Below are 24085 nucleotides of genomic sequence, written 5' to 3' on the forward strand. Positions count from 1 at the left end.
GGAATTCTTCCCTCTGACAGTTTTCTCTATCCTCTTGGCATCCTGTGGGGGTTTTTAAAAACATTAACAACAAAAAAAAAAAGTCAATAAAAAGGTTTTGGCTCTCATATCTGCTTGTGTGACAGCTTCCCACAGAGCAAAGCCAGGAGTCTTAGAAATTTGCCACTGCATTGTCCATGTTGCTGGGTAACAATTTCTGCTCCTCACATGACCCCAAATGATAATAATAAATTGCATCCCAAAATGCTGAATGGTGCTGGAATTGCTGGCAGATGGAGCTGCTGCCTCTGCCTGAGTGTGTGGGCACAGGAGCAGGGGAGTCTCCAGACCCACCTTACTCCCAGTGAGAGTTTCCATGGGATCTGGACCTGAGTTCCATTCCTTTCTGGCTGGAGTCAGGATGCCCCTCTGGCTCCCATGGGCTGCTGGCAGCAGCACTGGGGAAGGACCAGGGTGCAGCACAGCTGGGGCTGGCACCTTCTGCATGGGGCCACCATGGCCACCACCCCCATCCCTGCAGCCTGGAGTCTGCTGTGCCTGCCAGGGTCTGTGGTAGCATGGGAGGGTTCACACCCACCATGGAAAGCTTCTGTCTGCTCTGTCTCACTTGGAACTCACACAGATGAGCCAGTTTTCCCCCCAGTGACAATGGCCATTACAGAAACAAAATCGAACAGCTGCACCAGTCTGGTTTAAACCTGGCTCACCACGTTAAGGGAAGTGATTATTGAGTGTCTTCACACTTACAGTAAAAAAGAGTGGTTTCAAATCCATTTGAGGCTAAGCTCATGGAACCTCTCATATAAGTAAGGGTTTAGAGGCCATTGAAGATCCTGACACAAACATCTTTGAGCATCTCACTTGAGCTTGATTTGTTTGTGGTTCTTTAACAGTCAAATGAGAAATTTCTTTGCTGAGGAAGAAGGAACTGGTCATTTTTCTATTTTTTTTTTTTTTTTTTTTTTACTGATGGAGTTAAAACTGGTATTTGCAATACATACTGAATGGACACATTTACCCATTCTGTGAGACATCACAGAATACTGCAGCTTGTATTTGTCCAGGAGAGAAAAGCTGTGCTGGCACAGAGCATCCTGGTAGTGGTGAATGGGACTGAATCAGAACAATATGTTTTTCCTTTATGAAAGAATAAGCTACTGGCAAAACACATACAAATTTATACCAATATGGCCACTCTTTGTCTATGCACTGAAGTCCTTTTCTGGACATTTGCTCCCAGCAGGAGCCATTGCCAGCCCTGTGCCAGGCCCAGTCAGAGGGTGGATGGCACAGTTCCTGCCCAGCAGCTGCAGCAGGGTGTGTGTCCATGCTCTCTCATTTCCTAAAGACAAAATATTCCCCATAATGGTTTGCAGCACTGCTGAGGCCACAGCTGACCTGGGCTGTGTTGTGAGAGCTCCTGTGGGCTGTGCCAAAGCAAAGCACAGTGTGCCAGAGACCTCATGGACTTCTTCAGTGCTGGAGAACAAGAGTGGACACTCATTCCAAAATTAATTCCATTCCACTTTTCATTTTTTGATCATAAATCACACATTCTGATACAGGTGATCTACAGAATATGTAGATCTAAAGGCTGCTGAGGCTACTGGCCATGGCAGCAGAAGGATGGAGCAGCACTTGGTGTGATGCTGGGCCAAAGTCTGTTGTGCAAACCATGCTTGCCTGAATTTCCCACCATGTCCTTGTCCTCAGCTGCCCTGAGAGACTGAGACTGCTGCTGGTTCCTGCAGACACCAATGGGCCCACACCAAGGGGTCAGGCTGGTGTCTAAAATAGAGATTTCTGGCTTCCCCCAGTTTCTTGGTGCATGGGAGGATGATTTGTTGGCCTTTATGTAGGTGAGCTCCTCTGACACTGCATGGGAAATCAACAGCACAAATGAAAGCAAAAGGAGAGGGGAAGGAAACACATCACACTTCCAGAAGGGATTTTGGAAAGCACAAAGCCAGGATGTTGTTTCTTTTTAGGGGCTGAGTAGTCTGACATGTTGCAAAATACAAAGGCTTGGCATGTTCCCAGCAGCAGAGGGAAAACTGGAAGTACCCAGAAGCCAAACCTGTCATTAGCAGCCAGCCAGGCAGAACAGCTCTGAGTGCCAGGAACAGCATGGCAGGGGGACTGAGCAGCATAAAGGAGCTTTTCTTACCCTGGCAGCCCTGTGGAGGGGAGCAGAGGGTGGGGAGGCCAGCATGTGGGATTGGGATGCTCCCAGAATTCTTCAAAGGGTGGCAAGGAGCTGCTGTTCCCCCTCACATACACCAGCCATAAAACTCATTCTTCTGCATGGGCAGTGGGTCTGCTCCCCAAAAAACCAGAACAGTTTTGACCTGCAGTTTTTCTCCCTTTGGTTTTCACTCAATTATACTTAGCTGCCCTGAGAAATCTCTTTTTACAAGTCCTCCCCAGTCCTTGCTGTGATCCGTGTCATCCTGCAGGCATGCAATAATTTAGGCTGAAAGCTGTGCTGTGCAGCTCTGTTCTCCACAGCTTCACAGGATGGAGGAACTATTGATGTGCCCTGATTTATCTCCCACAGATGTCATCTCCCTAGGAGTGGACTTGAAGGACAGAGAGGCACAGAAAACTGAATCTGGGAAGCACCTGATTTAGAAAGAAAGGAGGAGGAAATTTTACAGACCAGGTTGGATGGATGCAGGGAACGTTATAACTTTGCAAACCCAGTGATCCAAGGAGTTGGCACCATGAATTGTGATGTTGCTGTTGCCATGTGCAAGAACACAAGTCCTCAAGATACCTTTATGTTTCCCAAAGGAATCTCCTAAAATTAAGGGTACTTATACATTGATGCTGCTTTAGACCTTACAGCAACCCTCCAGTATCTGAAGGGAGCCTACAGGGAAGGCAGAGAGAGATTCTCCATCAGGAACTGTGGTGATAGGACACTACAGTGTAATTACAGGAGTAATGGGTACAGATTGAAAGAGGGGGAAAGTTTTTGCTGTGAGGGTAACAAGACACTGTCACAGATTGCCCAGAGAGGTTGTGGATGCCACAACCTTGGCATCCAGGCCAGGCTGGATGGGGCTTTGAGCAGCTTGATCTGGTGGGAGATGTCCCTGCCCATGGTAAGGGGAATGGGACTAGAAGATCTTTAGGGTCCATTCTAACCCCTTAACATTCTGTGATTTCCCATTGTGGCTAACCAAGCTCTGAGGGTGAGAAGATGAGGAGAGGATTGCATTTAAGACATGTAGATGTGGCACTTGGGGATGTGGTTTAGTGGTGGGCTTGGCAGTGCTGGGTTAATGGTTGGACTCGATGATCTTAGAGGACTTTAATCTAGTCTAAAGTATTCTGTGATTCCTGGTTGTGCTGTGAGTGTCCCCACACTGTCAGGTTGAGCCCAGGGGAGCAGCACCCAGCCCCAGTGCAGAGCAGGGGAGGTGCTGCAGAGCATGGTCAGACACAGGGCTGGGGACACTGCTGCCACCATCACAGCCCCTCTGCCCTGGGAAACAAAAAACAAAGCTCCCCATGGCCTTCTGCTGGCCAGAGGTGAGGTGTATTCAGCTGTCCTGTCTGGTTTTGTCAGGGCACTTTTCTTCCTTCAGCCAACAATAGCCCTGTGAGCCAGCCAGATAGATGTGTTCCATTTCAGTCCTTGTCTGGCTCACTCTGCTGAGATCATTTACCTGCTAACAAGCTCCTGTGGTCAGAGATAAAAGGCAAAACCAGCAGCCCTTTAAGGACGTATCTGAACATCTTTGCAACACTTTGCTTCGTGGAAAATATGGGAAGATGTTGCATTCACAATATATCACTCATATCTGTGTTTGTAAACAGATTTATCACACCATCTGCAGAGTTGTATTGCCATCTCCTCCATATTCATTTCCTTTCCATTTATATAGTACAGCTCCTGTTTATTTTATTCCCTTTTTACAATTAGATACATTAGCTACCTTTATCCTTTCCTACAAAAAGAGTGCAGTCTCTGTGGGGAATATTTTAATCAATCCAGTTTGTTCATTTTAATGCATAAAAACACAAGCCAGGACTGTTTGGAGAGGTGCTGCCCGGTTCTGTTTCTCATCTCTTCACATCTGTGCAGAGCAGGTAGGAGGGAAGGATAATTCACAACAAATCTGCTGGTAAACAGGATGCTCTCTCGGTATTTCCTGTCTCCTGTTGCACTGGTGGAGCTTAATTTTCAGGAATCAGTTAAGCCTGAGGTCAATAATGCTGTTGTAATTTCTCTGACTTGCTGTATGATACAGTATAATACAAATAAAATATAATGAGGCATTCATACATCTGGGAGCAAAAAGTCGTTCTGCTTTGTTATCTGGCTGGATAAGAAGTGTTTAGTCATATTCAAATGAAAAAAAGTGGTTTGCTGAGAAAAAAAGAAGTCACACAGGAGAAGTGCAGCCCCTTCTGCAGCCCCCTGGGCTGGCCAACACCCAGGTCAGAGGATCCTCAGTGCTGCCCTGCACTGAAGGTCCAGCTTGACCCCAGCACTGGAGAGGGATGGCTGGGCTCCATGCACAGCCTGGAGGGGAATCTGGCTGCAGCTGGGAATCCCATGACTGTGGATTTGCAGTCACCATGACTGGTGAGAGGTGTAGGATGCTGCCCCATCCCCAGGGCTGTGAACCAGGGGCAGGAGACTTCTGCTTCTCTCCCTCCAGTCAGGGAGGATTTCTCTTTTCCTTTACATCAAGCCTAACCCAAATTCCTGAGCTTGAATACAGGGGAGGGACCAGGGTCAACTAATCCCAACAAGAATTTTACCAAGAGTGAGTAAGGGCTCTGGGCTGCAGGGAGTGATGACAAATCTTGGAAACTCAAGCCTGTGCTTTGGCAGGGAGGCTTGTTTGGGGATTGGTTGGGTTGGTTTTTTTATGGTCCTTTTTATCACTTTTCAGCTGTACAGTGTGTTCTCAGATGGTATATTTGCCACTTCATGTTTTTGGATCGTGACCATCATTTTTTCAGCTAACAGAACAGGGAGCAACTGGGTGCTTGGCCAGCTTCTTTCCCACTGAAGCAAAAGAAAACTCTGCAAGAGGGTTTTTCCACAGCTCTCTAAATGGATTTTCTGTCACCATATCCTGCTAACTCTTCTACCCCCTGACCTCTCAATGCAGACTTTGATGCTGTGAGCTGCCAGAAAGTCCCACTATCATATTTTCTCAGTGAAAAATTTCAAGTGTCCTACCCCATCACACTTTGCATCTTTCCAAGAGGCATATTTAGGCCTATAATATCATGCCTATCACTAATCAGTAAGCAAATCTTTTGGCTGTATATTTGCCAAGGGGAGATTGCCAAAATGACTCTGGGTAAAACAGAAGCCGTGCAGCTCTGCTGCAGGGAAGAAGCCAGGACCTTTCTCAATGGCACAGTCCCCAGGAAAAATCACAAGGCAGGCTTTAAAATGAATTTTTTTCCAGCTAGTGTAAAGGGTCCATCCTTTATCTTGGCTTTCTGGAAAAAAAAACCTTCCAGAGATTACTTAGTTTAGATTTTTCAAGCATTTTCTCTTGTCACTGCTGGGCTAGAAAGCCTTGTGCTCGAGCTGGGAAGGGAAAATAAGAGTCTCCCATAATCCCTTCAGCCCCCTAATTGCTGAGTTTTGGGGCCAAGTGGCCCCAGGTTATTTTGAGCTCTTTGCAGGCTCAGCAGCAGGGGAACAGAGGAACTGGTTGTGTGGCAGGACGAGGAGGTAGCATCAGTTTTTGTGGGGCAAGCTGTCATCTATGGGAGCAATTCAGCTTTAAAACAGAATCACAGATTCACAAAATATTCTGAGTTGGAAGAGACCCACAAGGGTCATGAAATCCAACACCTAAGTGAACTGCCCATATGGGGATCAAATCCACAACTTGGCATTATTAGCACTGTGCTCTGACCACCTCAGCTAACCTCAGTGGCCAAAATGATTGCATGCAGCTTTGAAAAGGTCCTGCATTGTATGACTTGATCCCTGTGAGTCTGAGAAATAACAATCCTGCTTAAAACCATAAAATCTGCCACCAAGAGTTACACTTGGCTTTGCTGTTTCTCTGTGCTGAATCAGTTCCTGGCCTTTCTTGCTGCTGGACAGGCCATGTCCTCCAGGGAGAGGTGCCATTGCTGCCCATCTCCAAAAAGGTGCTCTGCTGTTTTCATAGCCAGCCTCCTGCTGCTGTACCTGCACTCACAGCCTGTCAGGCTCTCACATTATCAGGCATAAATACCATGTGTACAAACATATTTTGCTATTACAGCAGACAGGAAGAGATTAAGTGGGTGCTATAAAATTAACCTCAACATCAGTCAAAAGAAATAAAAGCGAAAAAGGAACAGGGTAATCAGATGCTCTTATGAACAGGATATGCTCAAAATGATTTCTCCATCCCATTACAAATGCTTGGAAACTGCACAGCCTCTCCAGCACAGTGAGATTTTGAAGTGGTTTAATGGGCATTAGGAGTTCAGAGCTGATCATGCTGTTTCCAACCTTATCCTTTCACTGCTTGAAAATAGGTAGTGGCAATTGACTGGTGTAAATTGGCTACTTTTAAAGTTGTATTTGCTAGTTTGGATGTGCTAAAAGTCTCTCCACAGAGTCTTCAGAGCCTGAATGTAATGTGTGTGGTTAAGGTGGGGATATATTGAGTTTCTTCAACAGAGGACTAGTTGCAGTGTGTGCCCTACATGCTGGAGAGCTGGGACCTGCTGTAGTTGGGCTTTATATCCCAATTACTGGAGAAAAAGCAGGGCTGCTGGATACGTTTCAGTCAGTCCAGACAAACTTCTCACTTTGTCTTATCTCTTCTTTTCTTTCAGAACAAACCCTTCACGATGTCAATCAAAAAGGAAGGTGCCCACAAGAAGTGGGCTGCCCTGAAGGAGAAGCTGGGACCCCAGGAGACTGACCAGTCCGAGGCCAACCTGGAGAATGCAGAGCCAGAGCTGTGCATCCGCCTGCTGCAAATGCCCTCGGTGGTGAACTACTCTGGGCTGAAGAAGAGGCTGGAGAACAGCGACGATGCCTGGATGGTCCAGTTCCTGGAGCTGTCTGGGCTGGACCTGCTGCTGGAGGCCCTGGACAGGCTGTCTGGGCGAGGAGTGGCCAGGATATCTGATGCCTTGCTCCAGCTCACCTGCATTAGCTGTGTGAGAGCGGTCATGAACTCCCACAAAGGCATAGAGTACATTGTGAGCAACGAGGGCTACGTCAGGAAACTCTTCCAGGGTGAGGAGACATCTTCATCCATCACATGGGGCATCAGGGGGGGCACTTTCCTCTTGGAAAAGATGAAACAGAGGAATCTTGCAAATATGGATGCTCAGATTCTGGGAATATAGAAACCATGAACAAAATTGAAATGAAAGCCACGTTTGAGATGCCTAGCCTTAGTTACTGAATAACCATGAAACAATAGGATGGCCCCTGAAGGTAATCCCCTCTTGATTAAACAATGCCTTCAGCCAGAGAACAAGACCAAAGGTCACAAAAAGATTTGCCAAGGTCCAAAGATTAGATCTTAAAGTTAAAAATGTAACACACTATTCTAATATAAGGATTCCTATAGGCTCTATGTAAATGCTATAGAATTTGTATCTTGTACTACATTGGTTAATGGAAATTAGAATATTCATCATGGAAGAAGATTTATTGTATTGTAAATGGGAAATCGGCCCTTTTTTACTCTCTCTCTTTACCCTCCCTCTTCTCTCTCTCTTTTTCCCCTTTTATCTCTTTTATCTGCTTTGGGACGGTGCTTGGCAGCTCCTAGCAGCTCTTTTATAATAAACTGCAGCTGTAACCTTCAGCTTCAACAGAGCCTTTGAGTTTTGTCCCGTACAGTCTACCCCGATACAAAGAATCCCGGAGACTGCCACACTTTCCTGTTCTTATCCTCCTGCCCTGCACCAGGCTAGTTGGAAATGGTCAGTCACAACTGACTAATGAGATTGTTTTCTTCTTTAAAATAAAACTGCTATGAAATCACATTGCCTTTGCCAGCCAGTGCTATTTCCACACAAATATTGTCATAGTTTACTGAGGAGCTGGGGATAAACCCAGCTGTATACAGGCAAGAAAAATCTTCAGCACCTTTGGTTGCCAGCAGACATTTGCTGTTCAGTCTTTGAGAGCCCCAAAGGCAGAGGAGAGGAACTGAAAGGGCTTGGAGTCTTGTAGCCTGTAAAGAGGAGGGAAGGTGGCATGTTTGGACTCATGAGGGTCTGCTCTCTGTGCTGCTCACTCTGCTCCTTCTGGAAGATGGTGGGTAACACCACTTACATTCTCCTGCCATTCTCTTGGCTTGTTGTTAGCTTTGAAATTCATCTTGTAGAACTTACTGTACAGCACTTAATGGTGCTGGTGTTGGAAGGATAACTTCTGTGGTGCTTCACAGAGATCCCAGCTGTACCCAGAAACCCTTTATTAATAGCTTTTTAAAATGCATTTAGTCTGAAAGCTGACTTGCTTCCCTCCTCAGTTTTGAAGTCCCCATCCTTCCTCTTCACCTGAGTTTTCTTAGCCTGTATAAAATATGGACCTGGCATTTTTGTACTGTGAAAACAGGGGGGTATCCTGGACTTTTCAGTGTTGGAGCTTCTTTGTGCTTTAATATAGGAAGGATAAGACAGCCTAATACACTCCCTGCCAGCTCCCAGGGCTCACAGAGAAGTAGTGCAAAAAGGAAATACATGGGGACCCATTGGAACAATTTCTCTAACTCATATGCATATTGAGCTTTTCTGCATTAAAAATAAGAGTCATTAATCAAAGAAAATTGTTCATCTGCTGTTCTAGAAAATACCCATATGTGAAAATGGGAAATGAGTTTTGTGAGTGCTGAAAAATCTTGGCTGCTGTTGCAGCATGTCACTAGGACATGGAAAAGATGAATAACTACAAGCTGCACCAAAATGCCAGTGGGATACCTGTAGCATTTACTGTTCCCACTAGAAGTTACCATCACATAATGCTATTGGGGTGGGATATCTGTACATTAAGAAATTTCCCATCCTCCTTTAGTCTCTTTTCTACTACTGCTCATAATCCATGTAGCAGAAGACACTGAGATTCAGAACATTAATGTCATTATAAATTCTGCTTTGTTTTGTTCTTTTTTTCCTACAGCACTTGACACAACTAATGTCATGGTCAAAAAGCAAATATTTGAGCTCCTGGCTGCACTGTGCATTTACTCATCAGATGGCCACTCTTTGGCTCTGGATGCCTTGGACCATTACAAGGCAAGTGTTTGTTTGGGGCATGGGGAATGGCTCAGCTTTGATCCACGCAGACAGATCCATGTACCACAGAAAAGAGTGGGAATAAAGTTTATTTTGCATTATTTTGGTAAGAGAATTAGGGGTTTATAAAGTGAAAGCTGTGGGAAGTTTTTTGTAGTCAGTGTAGGTCTGTGGTGCTGTTCTGTGACTTGTGTGGACAGATGACTGCCAACCACAAGGTGCTTTCTGGCAGCAAAAGCACCACCAGATCAGCAGAATAAATGGTGCCACATCCACAGGTTTCAGTGCCCACGAGCTCAGGTACATGCATCAGTTACCAGAAAGCACAGAGGGATCCAAGAGGTGTTTTCAATGACTTCTGCCAACCAGCCCCTGCTCCATAATGGATGAGTTCTGCTTTTACCTGTGTCTTCCTGTCTTGTGCACAGAGGATTTCAGATGCCAGTTCCATCTGAGACCTGCACCCCAGTCATGGGCATTTATGTCTATGTAGGCCATTCCTGTCATAATATCAGTTGTGTTGCCAACAGAGTGTGAAGAACCAGCAGTATCGATTCAGCATCATCATGAACGAGCTCTCCAACACAGACAATGTGCCATACATGGTGACACTGCTGAGTGCCATCAATGCCATCATCCTGGGCAAAGAAGAGCTGAGAACAAGGACACAAATCAGAAATGAGTTCATAGGTAAGGATGTTTGTTACACCTCACCCTGGGTTTCTTTCAGATGTATCCATAAGGTGCCTGAAGAGACTGGGGAGCAAAACTGCAAATATTAATTTTCTTCTTTCTTTTGACCTTTATTTTCAACAGCCCTTCTGTCAAGAGATATGTTTTTTTAACTTTGCTGCTTTCCCATAGCTTTGATCTTTTCTGGAATCCCAGCAGCACCTGAGCTTCTTCAGAACATTTCTATAACCAACCATCTTACGTAGTCACATTTCCATATATTGCAACTACTTGTACAAGTTGATAAAATTTCTTCACTCTCAGTCTGCTTAGTTGAGCCACAGAAGCTGTCCCATGGTTCAGAAATTCTTTCCAACTGCTAGAATCCCTGGCTCCTAGGTACCATTATGGGGATTCACTCACATACTGGGTGCATCTGAATTGGTGAGCCTGGGCTCCATTTCTCTCCATGTAGATCAAGGAATATTTGACTGGATCAGACTGATTTTAGATATCTAAAGTGACTGAGGTCACTTGTGCCCCAAAAGTGCCTGTGTCCCTCAGTAACCCAGGGGAACTGTGCAGTGGTTCACACAGGTGCTGCAGATGTGTGCTGTGTGTCTCATCATTTACCAGATGATTCTACCCACTTTGATAGATCCATCTGAAGATATTTTTACTTTTTCTCTCTGCAAAAAGCATTTATAAACATAACATATATAAAGATCATAACAAATAAGTACCAAGTGAGTCATAATACAGCTATATCTGTTTTTTCACTTGCCAGGGCTTCAGCTGTTGGATGTTTTAGACAAGCTAAGGTAAGGATCTCTACTTAATTTTTTTTTTTTTTTAATGAGATTCACAGTGAAGTAGCTGTGAAAACTTAATACTTACCCAACCTTCTGTTGTGTGAAGTTCAGTGTGCCTGGGTGGAGTGGACCATGCTTGTGTGCACCCATTCCATGGGAGCTAGAGGCATTTGGCCAGTGTTAAGATGCTCTTGCCAACAACAGTGTCACAGGGACAGCTGTTGGCACAGATGGCATGCACAGAGGCTCTGGGCACAGATGGAGTAGCAATGTCCTCATTGAGGCTGTTTCAGACTGAATCTGAAGCAATGCTTTGGGCTCACTGAGCAGCTCACTGTTCAAAACCTCTTCACTGCTGCTGTTGGTCCTAGAAGCATCCAGCTAAAGCAATTTATTAATGCATATATGAATGTAATTTTAAAATTATGTTCTATCAGAAACATCTGTGATAAATTCTAATTGCAGTTATCCATGTAACTGGAATTGCTCCACCCAGCACCATAAAAATTAGGGAAGAGAAGATCTTTTAATAGCAACTGCAAAATTCTAACACTGAGTGGTCTTGAGAGTGCTGATAAAGTCAGCTCTAGAGTGTCTGTGTTTTTTATAAATCCAGTTTTGAGTAACAGAGAAGGAGGTTTTTCAAATAGAAGCATCACTGGAGTATTTTCAATTACTCTTGACTTTAAAAAAATAAAGGTAGCAGCCTGATTTCCAAAAGGTCAGAATGCTATTCTCTTGCTACAGTTCCAAGGAGAATTCCATAGCAAGCCAATACTGGGCCATGCCATGAGAAGTCTCATTTCTTTGTATGTGTTGATTGTAGGAAGAGATACTTTCAGTTCAAGAAAGGATGCACTGATGGCATCTCATCCTTCATAAATAAGGCAGAGTTGGGTATTTTCTACACCAACTGGCTGAGTCTGAGAGGCAAAGAGACAAAAGCCATTTAACAAAAACAATCATCTGAAAATTAGTGAAGGGCTCTCCAATGAAAAGGAATGCTGTAATATTGCAGAGACATCGAGGAGGAGGATCTGCTTATCCAGTGTGACACATTTGAGGAGTTCAAAATAGAGGATGATGAGGAATTATTAAGGATATGTGATGGGATAAACATGAATGATCATCATGAGGTCTTTTCATCTCTCTTCAATAAAGTAAGTTGCCCCTTGCATGGGGTGTGAGGTGGCACGATGGCAAGTGAATCCCCTTTGCCTGGAGCCAGCCTTGCAGTGACAGAAGCTGCTCTGTCTCCCAGGTGAGCCGCTCTCCAGTCTCTGTCCAGCTGCTGTCCATCCTCCAGAGCCTGCTGCACCTGGAACCATCTCACCACTCCAGCCTCTTGCTGTGGGAGTCCTTGGATGCTGTAGTGAACAGAGCCCTTCTACTCGCCAATGACAGTAAGAGTGACAAATCCATCCAGCCCTGCACACTCTTGTTTTCCCTTGTCCCATAAAAGTCTTTCCCCAATGTGCAGGACATAATCTGTGGGACTTGGTAAGAGCTGAACAGAAGCTGGGACAAAGCTACATCTTCTGTGTAAGGTCAAGTGAAGCTTCATCCATGTGGGTGGCCACATTTAGCAGTGGGCTTGGGATTCCCAGTGTTATTTAAATGGTTAATCCCTGAGCTTTGGCTCGTGGCAGTCAGTGGGAATCTGTGCTCACTGGTATCCTGCCACTGGTGCTGGCCTGTCTTGCTGGCAGCCATGCTCAAAAGTGTTTGTTGGCTGGACACATGGGAAGGAAATTGCCTAGAAGCCAAAAGTGTAGTTGTGTAAAGTGACAGCAGGAAATGGGCTCTCCATGGCTCCAGGTCTGCTGCTTGGTGAGGGTTGAATAGCATGAAGCAGCCTGTGGTCCTCATTCCCTTCCCTTCCCTGACCCTGACTCCTTTCTCTAGTCCAAGGAAACACAGTTGAAGAAGTCATTGAGAGGCTGCTGTCCATCAAAAACCATCCAAACAGGCAGAAGCGAGCTGAAAACCGCCTGTCTGGGAGCGTCCAGGGGCAGCCAGAGCCGTGTGCACGTGCAGCTCGGTGTCCAGGGGGATCAGCAAACCCCACCAGGGCACCAGCAACGTCCTCAGGGCCACTGGCCAACGAAAACAAGATCTCATCCTGCCAGTTCACAGCCTGCTGTGCTCTGCCAGAGAAATCTAACCCTCCTTCCAACACTGCTCCCAACCCGGCACCTCCAGCCCCACCACCTCTACCCTCTGGCACAGCAGCCATGAACCCCACATCCCCCATGCCAAATACACCTCCAGCCCCTCCACTGCCTGGCATCCCTCCCCCTCCACCCCCATTGCCAGGCATGGGGGGTGTTCCCCCTCCTCCTCCTCCTCCACCATTGCCTGGCATGGTGAGCATTCCTCCCCCTCCACCTCCATTGCCTGGCATGGGTGGTATCCCTCCTCCTCCTCCACCACTGCCTGGCATGGGTGGTATCCCTCCTCCTCCTCCACCACTGCCTGGCATGGGTGGTATCCCTCCTCCTCCTCCACCACTTCCTGGCATGGGTGGTATCCCTCCTCCTCCTCCACCACTGCCTGGCATGGGTGGTATCCCTCCCCCTCCACCCCTCCTTCCTGGCATGACAGGAGATCACATAGAAGCCGTGGTGGCCTCCCAGTTGAGCTGCCCCCTTGGCCTGGGCAGGCCTCCCCACAAGACAGTGAAGACACCAACGCTGAGAATGAAGAAGCTGAACTGGCAGAAGCTGCCCTCCAACGTGGTGAGAGGTGGGTGCTTCTGGCATAAAGTCACTGCTGCTTTAGAGGTGCTTTACATTGCTGCTTTTGCTTCCCAGGGGAAGAAATATTATCTTAAAGTTTGTCAGATGTGGTTGACTCTGTTTAGATACAGAACTTCCCTGATTTTCTTTGCTTTTGACCTGCAAAGCTGATACAAAAGTAACATGAAACTACTAATGTAATTGTAATTATTTTAACTGTATTAATACTTTGGAGTAGCTTGCTTATAAATAAAATACTTTGAACTTAAAAGAAGAGAAAAGAATGGGAATATTTTCCTAATTCACTAATTCATACCTTAGATCAGGCTGTGATCTGAGTTCCCCAAAATTTTATTACCCAGCTCATCTATGTTTGTGTCTGAGTATATTAAAGTCATGAGTAAGAGTGCATGGGAGGATCACATCACATATCTCTTGATTTTTGGGTTGCATTTCCCTCTACTAGTGGATTCAAAGTGGAGCATGAAAAGTGAGAAGAAGCTGGGACAAGCTGTGTCAGCTTTGTCCTAGACAAGTAAGGCATCCACTGCATGAAAGTAGGCAGAGGTGAAATCTAAATAAGGCATGTCTTCAATCACAAGAGCAGTAAAATGTTGGGAGTATTTCAGCAGAGGCTCCTACAGGCATGTTAGGGTGATGATTTTATTTTAAGATATAAGCAACTGCAGTATAAATTAATTCAAGCAGTTCTGTAGCCAGCATTATACAAGGAGACTTGAGTATGAAATGAAAAATGGAGAAGGATACAGTCAGAAAATATCCAAGTTGTGCCCAGTCCCTCTGTTAAGATGCAAGGAAGCAAAAATAGTATCAGTGAGGGGACTAGAAATGAAATGTCTGAGGTCCTTGTCATGCTGATCCAGTTTGCCCACCATGGAGGAAAATGCAGTTTTACAGGGAGGGATGGGGCTATACAGCCTCTGTGTGCCCAGTGCTGCCTCCCATTACCAGGTTTAATTACCCTTCAGGCCCTTTGCATCCCACCTGTGGCACTGGCCCTTTCTCAATAATGACCATTTATCCAGGACTAATATGTCTCTTCTTATTCCATTCAAGTTCTGAAGTGTGTCCCTGCTAGCAGCTCACCTTGCCCCAGGCACAGGAGCTTTCAGCTGTCCCTGCAGCCAATCTGAGCACTTTGTATTTCTTTCAGAGAGCCACTCAATGTGGGCTTCTGTGAGCAGCAGCAGTGAGGAAACCATAGAGCCCAACTACAGCAGCATTGAGCAGCTGTTCTGCTTCCCACAGCCAACCCCCAAGGAGAAGGCAACAACACCAGTGAAGGCAGAGCCGAAGGAGGTGAGGAGCCCCCCTCGTTTTTGAGTAAAGATCCCTGCAGACAGCTCATCTAATATGAGATATCTTCTTTTTCTTTAATGAAGATCACATTTTTGGACTCCAAGAAAAGTCTCAATTTGAACATATTTTTGAAGCAGTTTAAATGGTAAGATATGGCCAGTTTTCCTGACAGTTGACAAAACTTTGAGCAGGTTTTGCAATATCTGGAAGGTCCTCACAAAATCTCTTCTAGCCAATGTGCTTTGGTGATCCATGCTACTAATTCATCTGAACTTTCCCCATTTTGTCCTATACTGTCTTTAAAATACTGAGTTAAGGTGTTTAATTATGTTTTTACATACAACTTCCCCATATGTTGGCAAAGGAGTTACATCTCCATTTTACAGATAAAGTTGTGTCACAGACTCTTAGGGTAACCAAGACTGTGAGACACACCTGGAGGTCAAATCCCTCCTCAAATCAGAGCCAATGGAAAAAATAAAGAGTTCAGTTTTCTTTTAAGATAAAAAAAATGCTCAGAGACAGAATCTCAGTTGCAGGATTCATCTCTGGTCTTGAGTCATTTGCTCAGGGCCAGAAATAAGATTTGGGTCATAGCAGGGATCCAGGTCATCACTCTAAGTTAATTGTGGGGCGATACCTTTTCCTTTTGGATTATTGTGACCCTTTACTTGGGAAAGCACAAAGTGCTTGCACAGATAAATCTCTTGGTAGTGTGTGATATTTGAAAAGTGGTCTTTGGTTGATGGCTGGCTCTGCTTCTCCTCCCTGCAGCTCCAATGAAGAGGTGACTGCCATGATCCAGAATGGGGACCGGACCAAGTTTGATGTTGAGGTTCTGAAGCAGTTGCTGAAGCTGCTGCCTGAAAAGCATGAGGTCAGGAGGAAAACAGCATCCTTGGTTCAGAGAGCTGAACACATAGTGCAGCTCTGCAGTCTTGATTCTTTATTTCTCATTAGATAGAAAACCTGAAGGCCTTCAAAGAAGAGAAATCAAAGCTAGCAAATGCAGATCAGTTCTATCTCCTCCTCCTTCAGATTCCCAGGTAAGGTGGTTGGTTATAAACTCCAGCCCAAGCTGTTTCTTGATTTACCTCTGGGAAGTTTAAGTTTCTTTATAGGAACCTCACAGACTAACACTGATGGCTATAACTGGTGGAGTCCCCCTTCCACCTCAGAGCTATCCCTTTCCCTGGTACCCTTAGATGAAAGGCTCTTCCTGATCCAGCACCTCCTCTCCCTCTGAAGCAGCAGAAGCTGGCCCAGACTCAGGGTCAGATCTGCCCAGGGAGGCTCCATAACTTAGTGAAAGGCAGTGCCAAGAAGGGAAACTCTTCTCTGTGCTGATCACAATGCATCAGCAGAACCTGCATTCCTGCTGGTCCTCAGGGCAAGCAGCAGCCCCTCACCTCCCTCCACAGGCCACAGCTGTGCTTTGGTGTGCATGTGGTGGGCAGCAGTGTTGTGGGGTGGCCTGGGCATGTGGGCAGGGGGCTGCAGTCCTGGCTGAGATGCCAGTGAGGTCCCTTATGCTGTCATCCTCTGCACCCCCAGCTACCAGCTGCGCATTGAGTGTATGCTGATCTGTGAAGAGACCACCGTGGTGCTCGACATGATCCAGCCCAAGGCTGAAGCCATCCGGAGAGCCTGTGAAGGTATAGATGGCCTGAGCTTATTTCTGGAGCTGGTTTAAGACAGCAGATTTTAACCCCCACGAAACTCCCCTGGAGCTCTGCAATGTTAATACCCAAGCCCCAAAGAACTCCTGTGTGGTCCATTCACTGGTTTGCTGCAAATGGGATGCAGCTTTCGGTATCTCCAGTGATGGTCAAAGCCCTTAACAGGACCAAAGATCATTTTCTTTCACCCTCATCCCTTTTTTCTGCAGCAGATGTGTTTCCTCTGAAACACTTTGAATGGTGAAGTGCTGGAAGTTCATCAGCTCTTTTAAAGAGCTGTATTTAGACAGCAGAGCTGGCCCCGCTGCAGCTAATTCATCCATCCAGCGTTATTTTCCAAATTAAGAACTTCATACAGCAATTTTTTCTGCTGCCAGAAAAGCCTACCCCAAACTTCCCCTGAAAATAGCTATGATTTAGTATTTCTCTGCCTAGAAATGGAACCAGAAGAAAAAGGTTGTTATTTTGGATTATAAATTGCTGATGCTCCACTATGATGAGTACACTGAAAGTTTATAAGAACAGATTTTGGCTTTCTGTGGCAGAAAGTGTGGTCCCACTCCTCTGAGAGCAGTATGCTCTTCTTGGCACTGCCAGGTGTCACCTGTCCTACAGAGCCAGTTCCCCCAACTCCTGCTGTGGTTTCTCCAGCTGCCATTACAGCTGTCTGCTGGGATAAATTGAAGTTTCCCCCAAAGTGACTTTCCAGCAGCCCAGTTATTCTTTTGGAGCTTTTTCTGTCTCAAAGCTGAGTGCTTCAGAAAGCACAGCACTACAGCACCACATTGTAAGAGCAAGGAAAGGACTGTCCTCCTCATGCCTGGTCAATAATCACCTCTACCATGAGAGACCAGGAACAGGGTGGATGTGTCTGGTTTTAGCAGCTGGCAGTGATCATGGGCAGTCAGAACTGGCTTCACAGCACAGCTAAATGAAGTTGGCACTTTTATATCTGCAGCCCAGTTATCCTTGCCCACACTGGGAAACATGTAAGGAAGGCAGGACCTTGATTGCTGTTAGTGAGGAGGGTCCAGCTCCAGGTTATTTGCCATTAGGGAATGAGAGACCAGATGTAAAGAAAGAAACATAAGTCAACAAAGACTTTTACAACCCATGGAACTGAATCTACATAGAATCATTTCCTCTGCCAGTTGAGCATTGGGCTGCAAAGCCAAAATACCAAATTTGATTTAGCAGAATTCAGAATACCAATTTCAGTGCAGTTTAGGAAATGTTCTGATGTAACAGGGGCTTTTATTTAAAAGTCCCTTATGTTTTTCAGATCTCCTGACCAGTCATCGCCTGCCAGTCTTTTGCCAACTGATTCTCAAAGTTGGGAACTTCCTGAACTATGTAAGGATTGTTTTTGTCTTCTCCTCCCCTCATTACATGTGAATGCTCTCCTTTAGGGCTGTTATTTGGATGGTGATGGATATAGGAGTTACATCTGCTTTTCTTCTCTCTTGCAGGGAAGTCACACAGGCGACGCCGATGGGTTTAAAATCAGCACTTTACTCAAACTAACAGAAACCAAAGCAAACCAAACCCGCATTACACTGCTCCACCACATTCTAGAGGTACCACTGCCAAGTCCTGCACAGAAGGGAAGAGGGAGGGTTTAACCACAGATGAAACATTTCTCCTGCTCTACTGTTGGCTAATGCCACGTGCTCATACTCATATCCTCCCTGGCAAGCCCCAGAGTGTCACAAGTCAGGAGCATTTGAATCACTTTGGTGACTCTGGTGGAGGCTGCTTGTGGGCACTGCTCCTTATTTTAAGACTTGCTCTGCTTCCCTCCAGCATCTTTTCCCACAGTGTCTGCAACTTCCTTTCATATTTGTGCAATCTGCACATCAGCAGCTGCAAACCACAGAGCACAAAGCTCTCCTGGCTCATCTGTACCCATTCAGCCTTTCTGCCTTTCCAATGGACTTTCCCTTTTCCTCCAGACTGTGCTCAGGCTTGTCATGCTTCTCTCCAAGCCCCCACAGCTTTCCTCTTCCCTGCAATGCTGATTTTATCTTTTTTTCTCCATGCTCTCTCTGCCACCATCATCCATCAATGTCCCTCGTTTCATTTACACATGTTCAAGCTGTGCTTTAGCTGGCAGTAGCTGCAGCAAGGACAGCTGTGAAAGGAAAGGATGCAAGATTCAAGGCCTTTTAGTACCCTTCTGGGACTGTAGGAAGTGTCAGATTGCATCAAACCACAGTCCTGCCTCCCTCCATGCTCAAGAAGAGCTCTGCTTTGCTTTGAACTATGAGTATTTCTCAGGGTTCAGCACTCTTCTATGTTTTTATAGCCAGGGGAAATGCCTTTCCTCTCTGAATGTGCAAACTACAGACAGGGGGTCAGAACACAGCACAATCAGCCTTCCTGGACACTTCTGTCCAGCTTCCCCTCAGCTCCTGCCACATACCAAATAACACTTCTTTCTCTCTTCCTCTTCAGGAAGTAGAAAACAGCCACAAGGACCTACTGGAGCTGCCAAAGGATCTTGAATATGTTTCAAAAGCAGCAGGGTAAAATTGTGTGTCACTTCCTTTGAATTAAAAACAAAAATAAATCCCATGCAGATCCACAATGTACCAGAAATTAGGACACACACAGCTGGTATAGAGATTAACAAGATGGCATCTTGCATCTTGAAAGATTTGGTTGATGAATGTTGAAAGCCCTTTAATATATAATAATTCTACTACAGCTGGCAACACTTAGGACTGGAATTTGCAAAGCAGTCAGTTAAAAATGCCTCCCAGACCCTTCTGCAATGTGCACTGCCCTTGTGGTGGCAGGAGCTGGTAAAGCCCAGCTACCCAGAAGCATTTCTGAAGTACCCCCAGGCAGGGAAAGTGACCTAATGCTGAGCATGGAGGGTAGAGAATAGCCTTTTGGATGGTGGAACTTTTTTGGCATTCACCTACCCAATACACAGGTTTGTAGGCAGGCCTGGCAGCCTTTCCATAAGTACTGTGGAGGGAAGCTGTTTTCCATTAGCTTGGACTGTATGGAGAATTCAGGGCACAGGGCTCAGTTCAGTGAAGTGGTGGGAAGCAGAGGGATGACCAAACCACCAGTTCAGACTTGTCCATTCCTTGGTCAGCTCAAGATGCTGGAGTGTCAACTAATGTCAGGGTTCTGTGTGATTTCAGAATTAATCTTGATATTATACGCACTGAGTCCGGTACCAATTTAAAGAAGTTGCTGGAGCTTCAGCGGAAAGTCTTGTCATCAAATGAGGATGTGAAACAACAGTATGAGAAACCCATCCAGGTCAGTAATGGAGCTGCCTTGGATCTCCCCAGTACACACAGAGAGATGGTGCATGGTACATCTGCAGCTGAGGAGCCTCATGAGAGGAGAGAAAATATTGCAACAAACATGATCTCAGATTTGGAAATAGGCTGCAATGCCACACAACCCAAATGTGCATTTGCAGCTGCACCCCAAACCTAGATACCTTTGGTGAGGCCATTTCTTAGGGTGTGTGCCCCAACTGCTGTGTCCATGCTTTAAGAGAAGATGGTCAGCATCTGTGTGGATCAGCAGAGTGAAGCCCTTTGCTTGGAATTAAGCTTTGCATGGAGCTTTCCATGTCTTCCTCAGGCCACCCCTGTAAACTGGCACAGCACAGTTGCCAAGAGAAAAGATCATCTGCAAATCTCAATTTCTTCCCATGTGCTTCCCAAGAGCCCTGCTGCAGTTAAAAGCCAGGACCCAGAGTCCTGCTCTAAGCTCTAATCCTTTCTCTGTGAGTGCACTTCACTCGTTGTCCTCTGGATGGTGTTTTACTGTGTGCATTTAATGTGTTTCAGGACAGCATTGATGCCTCCAGAAAGCTGGAAGAAGAATTTGAAACCATTGAAAAGAAGAGAGAAGAACTTGCAAATTATCTCTGTGAAGACCCAAGCAAGTTGTCCTTAGAGGACATATTTAGCATCATGAAGACCTTCAGAGATCTCTTCATCCGAGCCCTGAAGGTTGGTGCCTGCACACAGATGCTGAGCATCCCTAGTGCTGGTGGCTGCCTCCACTCCCATGGACAGGGGTGGGATGGGCACCCAAATCCAGGGGAACCTGGTTACAGCCTCCTCTTTTTGGCACTTGGCATGAGGTCCCCCAGTGAAGCCGAGTCTGATCCTCCATTGCATCCTCATGCAGCTCTGGTGCTGCTGGGCCTGGCCCAAACACCAGGAATTTGTGATTTTGGTGCAACTTTAGCTGCAGAGTCACAAAGGTGCTGTTGGGCCAAGTGTGCAAGTTTTAAAGGGCTTATAAAACTTTGCTCCAACCTGAGCAAACAGGCTCAGAAGAGGGATATGTAGTAAAAAAGGCACCTTTTTGGAAAAAACTGTGGCTTCAGTATCTCCCACTTTCACTTCAGCTAGAGGTCAGGCAGGTGAGCACACTGCAGGTAGCTCTGTGAGGCATATCACCACTGCCACCTCTGCCTCTGGCTGAGTCAGTGGTCCCCTCTCACCATTTTGGTAAGACAGCTCTTATTCCCAATGCCCATTTTATTTATTGGACAGAATGAGGCCAGAATTTCTCTTCCTTCATCTATAGATCTTCTTTCAGCTTCTCTAGCAGACATTTACCCAACCTTCTCATACCACTGTTACCTCACTGCAGGAAAACAAGGACAGAAAGGAGCAAGCTGCCAAAGCAGAGAAGAGGAAAAAACAGCTAGAAGAGGAAGAGGGGAAGAGACAGAAGGGAGAAAATGGAAAAGTCAGTGAGTATCTGAAATGGCTTCAAAAAACAGAGATGGAGCCATAGTAGCTCTTTTCTGGTCCTGCTGTAATGGACCAGTAGTGGTAATTTATTTTGTAGGTTTTCAGGTGCTGGCTGACTAAAGGCTTTTAGGTGTCTTAGAGCCAGAGCTAAGAATTGACTTTCCACAGTTGCAGCTGGGCAGAGAAGTTAATTTTAGGCTTGCTGACTGAACAGCAAAGAAGAAAGAAAACCACTACAAATTAAATATTTCAGTTAACTTTTTCCATTTCTAAACATAACTTTTGAATCCCAGATCTAAAAAGAAACATTTGACTTATCCACTGTTCAAGGTCCCTGTATACACTTGAATAGTCTCTCTTTACCACAGTTGTCCCAAAAATCTTGCATGTTGCTTAGATATGCCTTCTTCTGGATGCAAATGAAAGACTGAAAAATGTAATTGGAAGCTGAGAGGAAAGAAAAATCAAAATTATTTTTCCTCAAAAAAAAAAAAAAGGGTTCCCACCAGCATTGATAACAAACAGGGAATATTTCAAGGTCATGGTACAACCAGGACATGTCCAGGCAGAGCTGGTCCACTGGTGCCAGGCTGTAGCACCAAGACTTGGGAACAAATCCCTTGTCTTGAGCCAGGATGTGGGGACACAGGCCTGGTGTAGGTGCCTTGTTCCTGCCCAGTGGTTGCTTGTGCTGGGACAGCAGTAGCCACCTCCAGCAGTGGCATCAGTGCAGTCTTGTGCTGCCCTGTGTCTGGGCAGGTTTAACAGCCGTGTCTCTGTCCCAGTCAAGAAGGGGTTGATGAAGCAGGAGGAGGTGTGTGTCATCGACGCCCTGCTCGCCGACATCAGGAAAGGCTTCACGCTGAGAAAGACAAAGAACAGACACGAGCCAGAGGCAGTTCCTAAACCCTTGTCTGCAGAGAGCCTGGAGGAAAGCCAGCCTGGTAAGGACACAGACCTGACTGTACTGCAGGTATTCTTTCCATCTGCCTCTGAGCCTGAGCCAAGCATGCACCAGCAAGAAGCCTTTGTGTTTGCAGTTGGGGCTTTGCAGCCAGGGCAAAGGAGAAAAGGAGCAGAGACACTTGAACTGTTGTTAGCCAGGTCTGTCACAAAATTAGCAGGAATTTGGAGCAGCATGGCCCTGCATCTGTGTGGATAAACCCTCTGAGATGCTGATGGGGCACTGCTGTCATCTCCACATAAGTCCCCTCCATGCCTTCAAGTCTCAGTAGCACAGTTTCTTTCTGCTGTATCCCATCTTAGTCTACACTTGGGAAACTGAAGAATTCCTTTAAAAAAGATAAGAAACTCTATTTGCAGAAGTACCCAAGTGCTTTAGGTGCTTGTGAGGAGACAACCCATGGGTTTATCTTTTCTTTGGTCTCTTGACCTCAGCCCATGGGTTTAGCTTTTCCTTGGTCTCTTGACCTCAGTGTCAGTGCAGTTAGGTAAGTCCAAGGACATTGGTCTATCCATGGCTCTCCTAGACCTGCTCTGAAGGGCAGGTTAAGGCTGGCTAATGGGCAGCCTTGAAGTCCTCACACAGCCAAGCCAGCAGTCCAGGCTGGTCCAGGACCTCACAGGCAAGTTCTCTCTTCTGACATAGACTTTCAGGCTTCCTTGCATGTCCCAGAGCTTCCATGGGAATCAGCCATTCTGCAGCAAAGACACATTAACACCTGCTGAAAACAACTCAGGGGCTTTGCTGAGCTGGAGCCTGGGTGACCACATGGGTATAAGGAGGGGAGGTACAGGGAGAATAAACTGGTGCTGTCTCTGCACAGCTGCTTTAGGGTCAGTGCTCCCTCCACAGGCAGCTGTTAACCTGTAACCTCTGCAGGGTAGGTGCACCTTGGTTGATTCCTGGTGGAACTGCAGCAGTGGCTGATTGTGTGTTTTCTGTTTAAAGGAAAGGATCCACAAGCAGCAGAGAAGCAGACTGATGACAAGACCAAGCAAAACAAGGATGATCATCCCCCAGAAAGCACTCCTCCTTCAACCACTGCCCCGATGGAGACAGGTGGAGGTGTTACAAATGGTTCAGCTTCAGGCCAGGTATTATCTAAAAACAGTGCTGGGGGAAATTTGCCACTGGAGTCCCAGACCAAAAGCCCCTCAGTGAGCATGGTGGAAGATGATGGAGCCAGTCAGATGATGGAGCAGGCAAACAACGTGGAGAGCCTCCAGCCCAGCACAAAGAGCAGCTCCCTTGCCTTCTCTGTGGCTGACATAGGCTCGAGGATAAGCTTTGTGAGCAGCAGTCCAGCCTCTGCTCTGGGAGAGCAGCTCAGCTGGACTAACGGGTCCGTGTCGGGAGGCCAGGAGCAGCAGTGCCCAGCTGAGGGCTCAGACAGTGCTCAGCCTGCTCCCTGCAGTGAGGCTCAGCAGCCAGAGTCAAAAGAAATGACAAAGGAGAACGAAGACCCTGGTACAGACTCACTGCTGGACACCTCTCAAGACAAGTCCTTCTCAGAGGAGCCGGCCACCGACTCCTCTTGTTCAGCAACGCTTCCCCCAGAGCAAACTCACGACAGGGAAAAGCAGAGGCCCTCAGGGAAACGGAAGAAGAAGAAGAGGCACAGCAAAAGCTACTCAGGTAGCCTATTTTATAAATAGCTATTTTATAAATAGCCCTTGGGAACTGACTTAAATGTGGGAACCTTCCTGATATATTTGTGCAGCCTGTTTCTTTCCAATTCAAGGCCCGTGCCCCCTGCCCCTAGAGTCACACTGTGTCGTGCAGCTATTGTATTTCTTAAACCTGGAAGAGCTTTAAAAAGAAAAACACAAGCATAGTTCATTCTGGTGCCATGTATAAGTAGTTTATGAAGTAGTAATGATGAATCAATAATTACACATAGCAGTAAAGATGGCAATAAGCA

General features: G+C 46.2%; 1 protein-coding gene across 6 annotated transcripts in view; it reads left to right on the forward strand.

The window, feature by feature from the left end:
• The window catches only part of INF2 (inverted formin 2), a 312339-nt gene that overhangs the window by 11195 nt on the left and 277059 nt on the right, over positions 1–24085 (forward strand). For 5 of the 6 annotated variants that reach the window (XM_056493341.1, XM_056493344.1, XM_056493346.1 and 2 more), the window contains exons 2-21: positions 6817–7225; positions 9125–9240; positions 9771–9930; positions 10700–10733; positions 11743–11884; positions 11986–12127; positions 12630–13469; positions 14637–14782; positions 14866–14927; positions 15557–15659; positions 15743–15828; positions 16337–16437; positions 17744–17814; positions 17931–18038; positions 18916–18986; positions 19617–19737; positions 20280–20444; positions 21097–21199; positions 21986–22144; positions 23113–23799. In XM_056493341.1, coding sequence (XP_056349316.1) covers positions 6832–7225; positions 9125–9240; positions 9771–9930; positions 10700–10733; positions 11743–11884; positions 11986–12127; positions 12630–13469; positions 14637–14782; positions 14866–14927; positions 15557–15659; positions 15743–15828; positions 16337–16437; positions 17744–17814; positions 17931–18038; positions 18916–18986; positions 19617–19737; positions 20280–20444; positions 21097–21199; positions 21986–22144; positions 23113–23799 — 3811 coding nt within the window. In that variant the 5' untranslated portion in view covers positions 6817–6831. Of the gene's footprint in view, positions 1–6816; positions 7226–9124; positions 9241–9770; positions 9931–10699; positions 10738–11742; positions 11885–11985; positions 12128–12629; positions 13470–14636; positions 14783–14865; positions 14928–15556; positions 15660–15742; positions 15829–16336; positions 16438–17743; positions 17815–17930; positions 18039–18915; positions 18987–19616; positions 19738–20279; positions 20445–21096; positions 21200–21985; positions 22145–23112; positions 23800–24085 lie in introns of those variants that run through there. The other variant, XM_056493347.1, reaches the window with a different exon arrangement.

The sequence above is a fragment of the Oenanthe melanoleuca genome, chromosome 5 (assembly GCF_029582105.1).
Source record: "Oenanthe melanoleuca isolate GR-GAL-2019-014 chromosome 5, OMel1.0, whole genome shotgun sequence".
In the NCBI taxonomy this organism is placed as follows: domain Eukaryota; kingdom Metazoa; phylum Chordata; class Aves; order Passeriformes; family Muscicapidae; genus Oenanthe; species Oenanthe melanoleuca.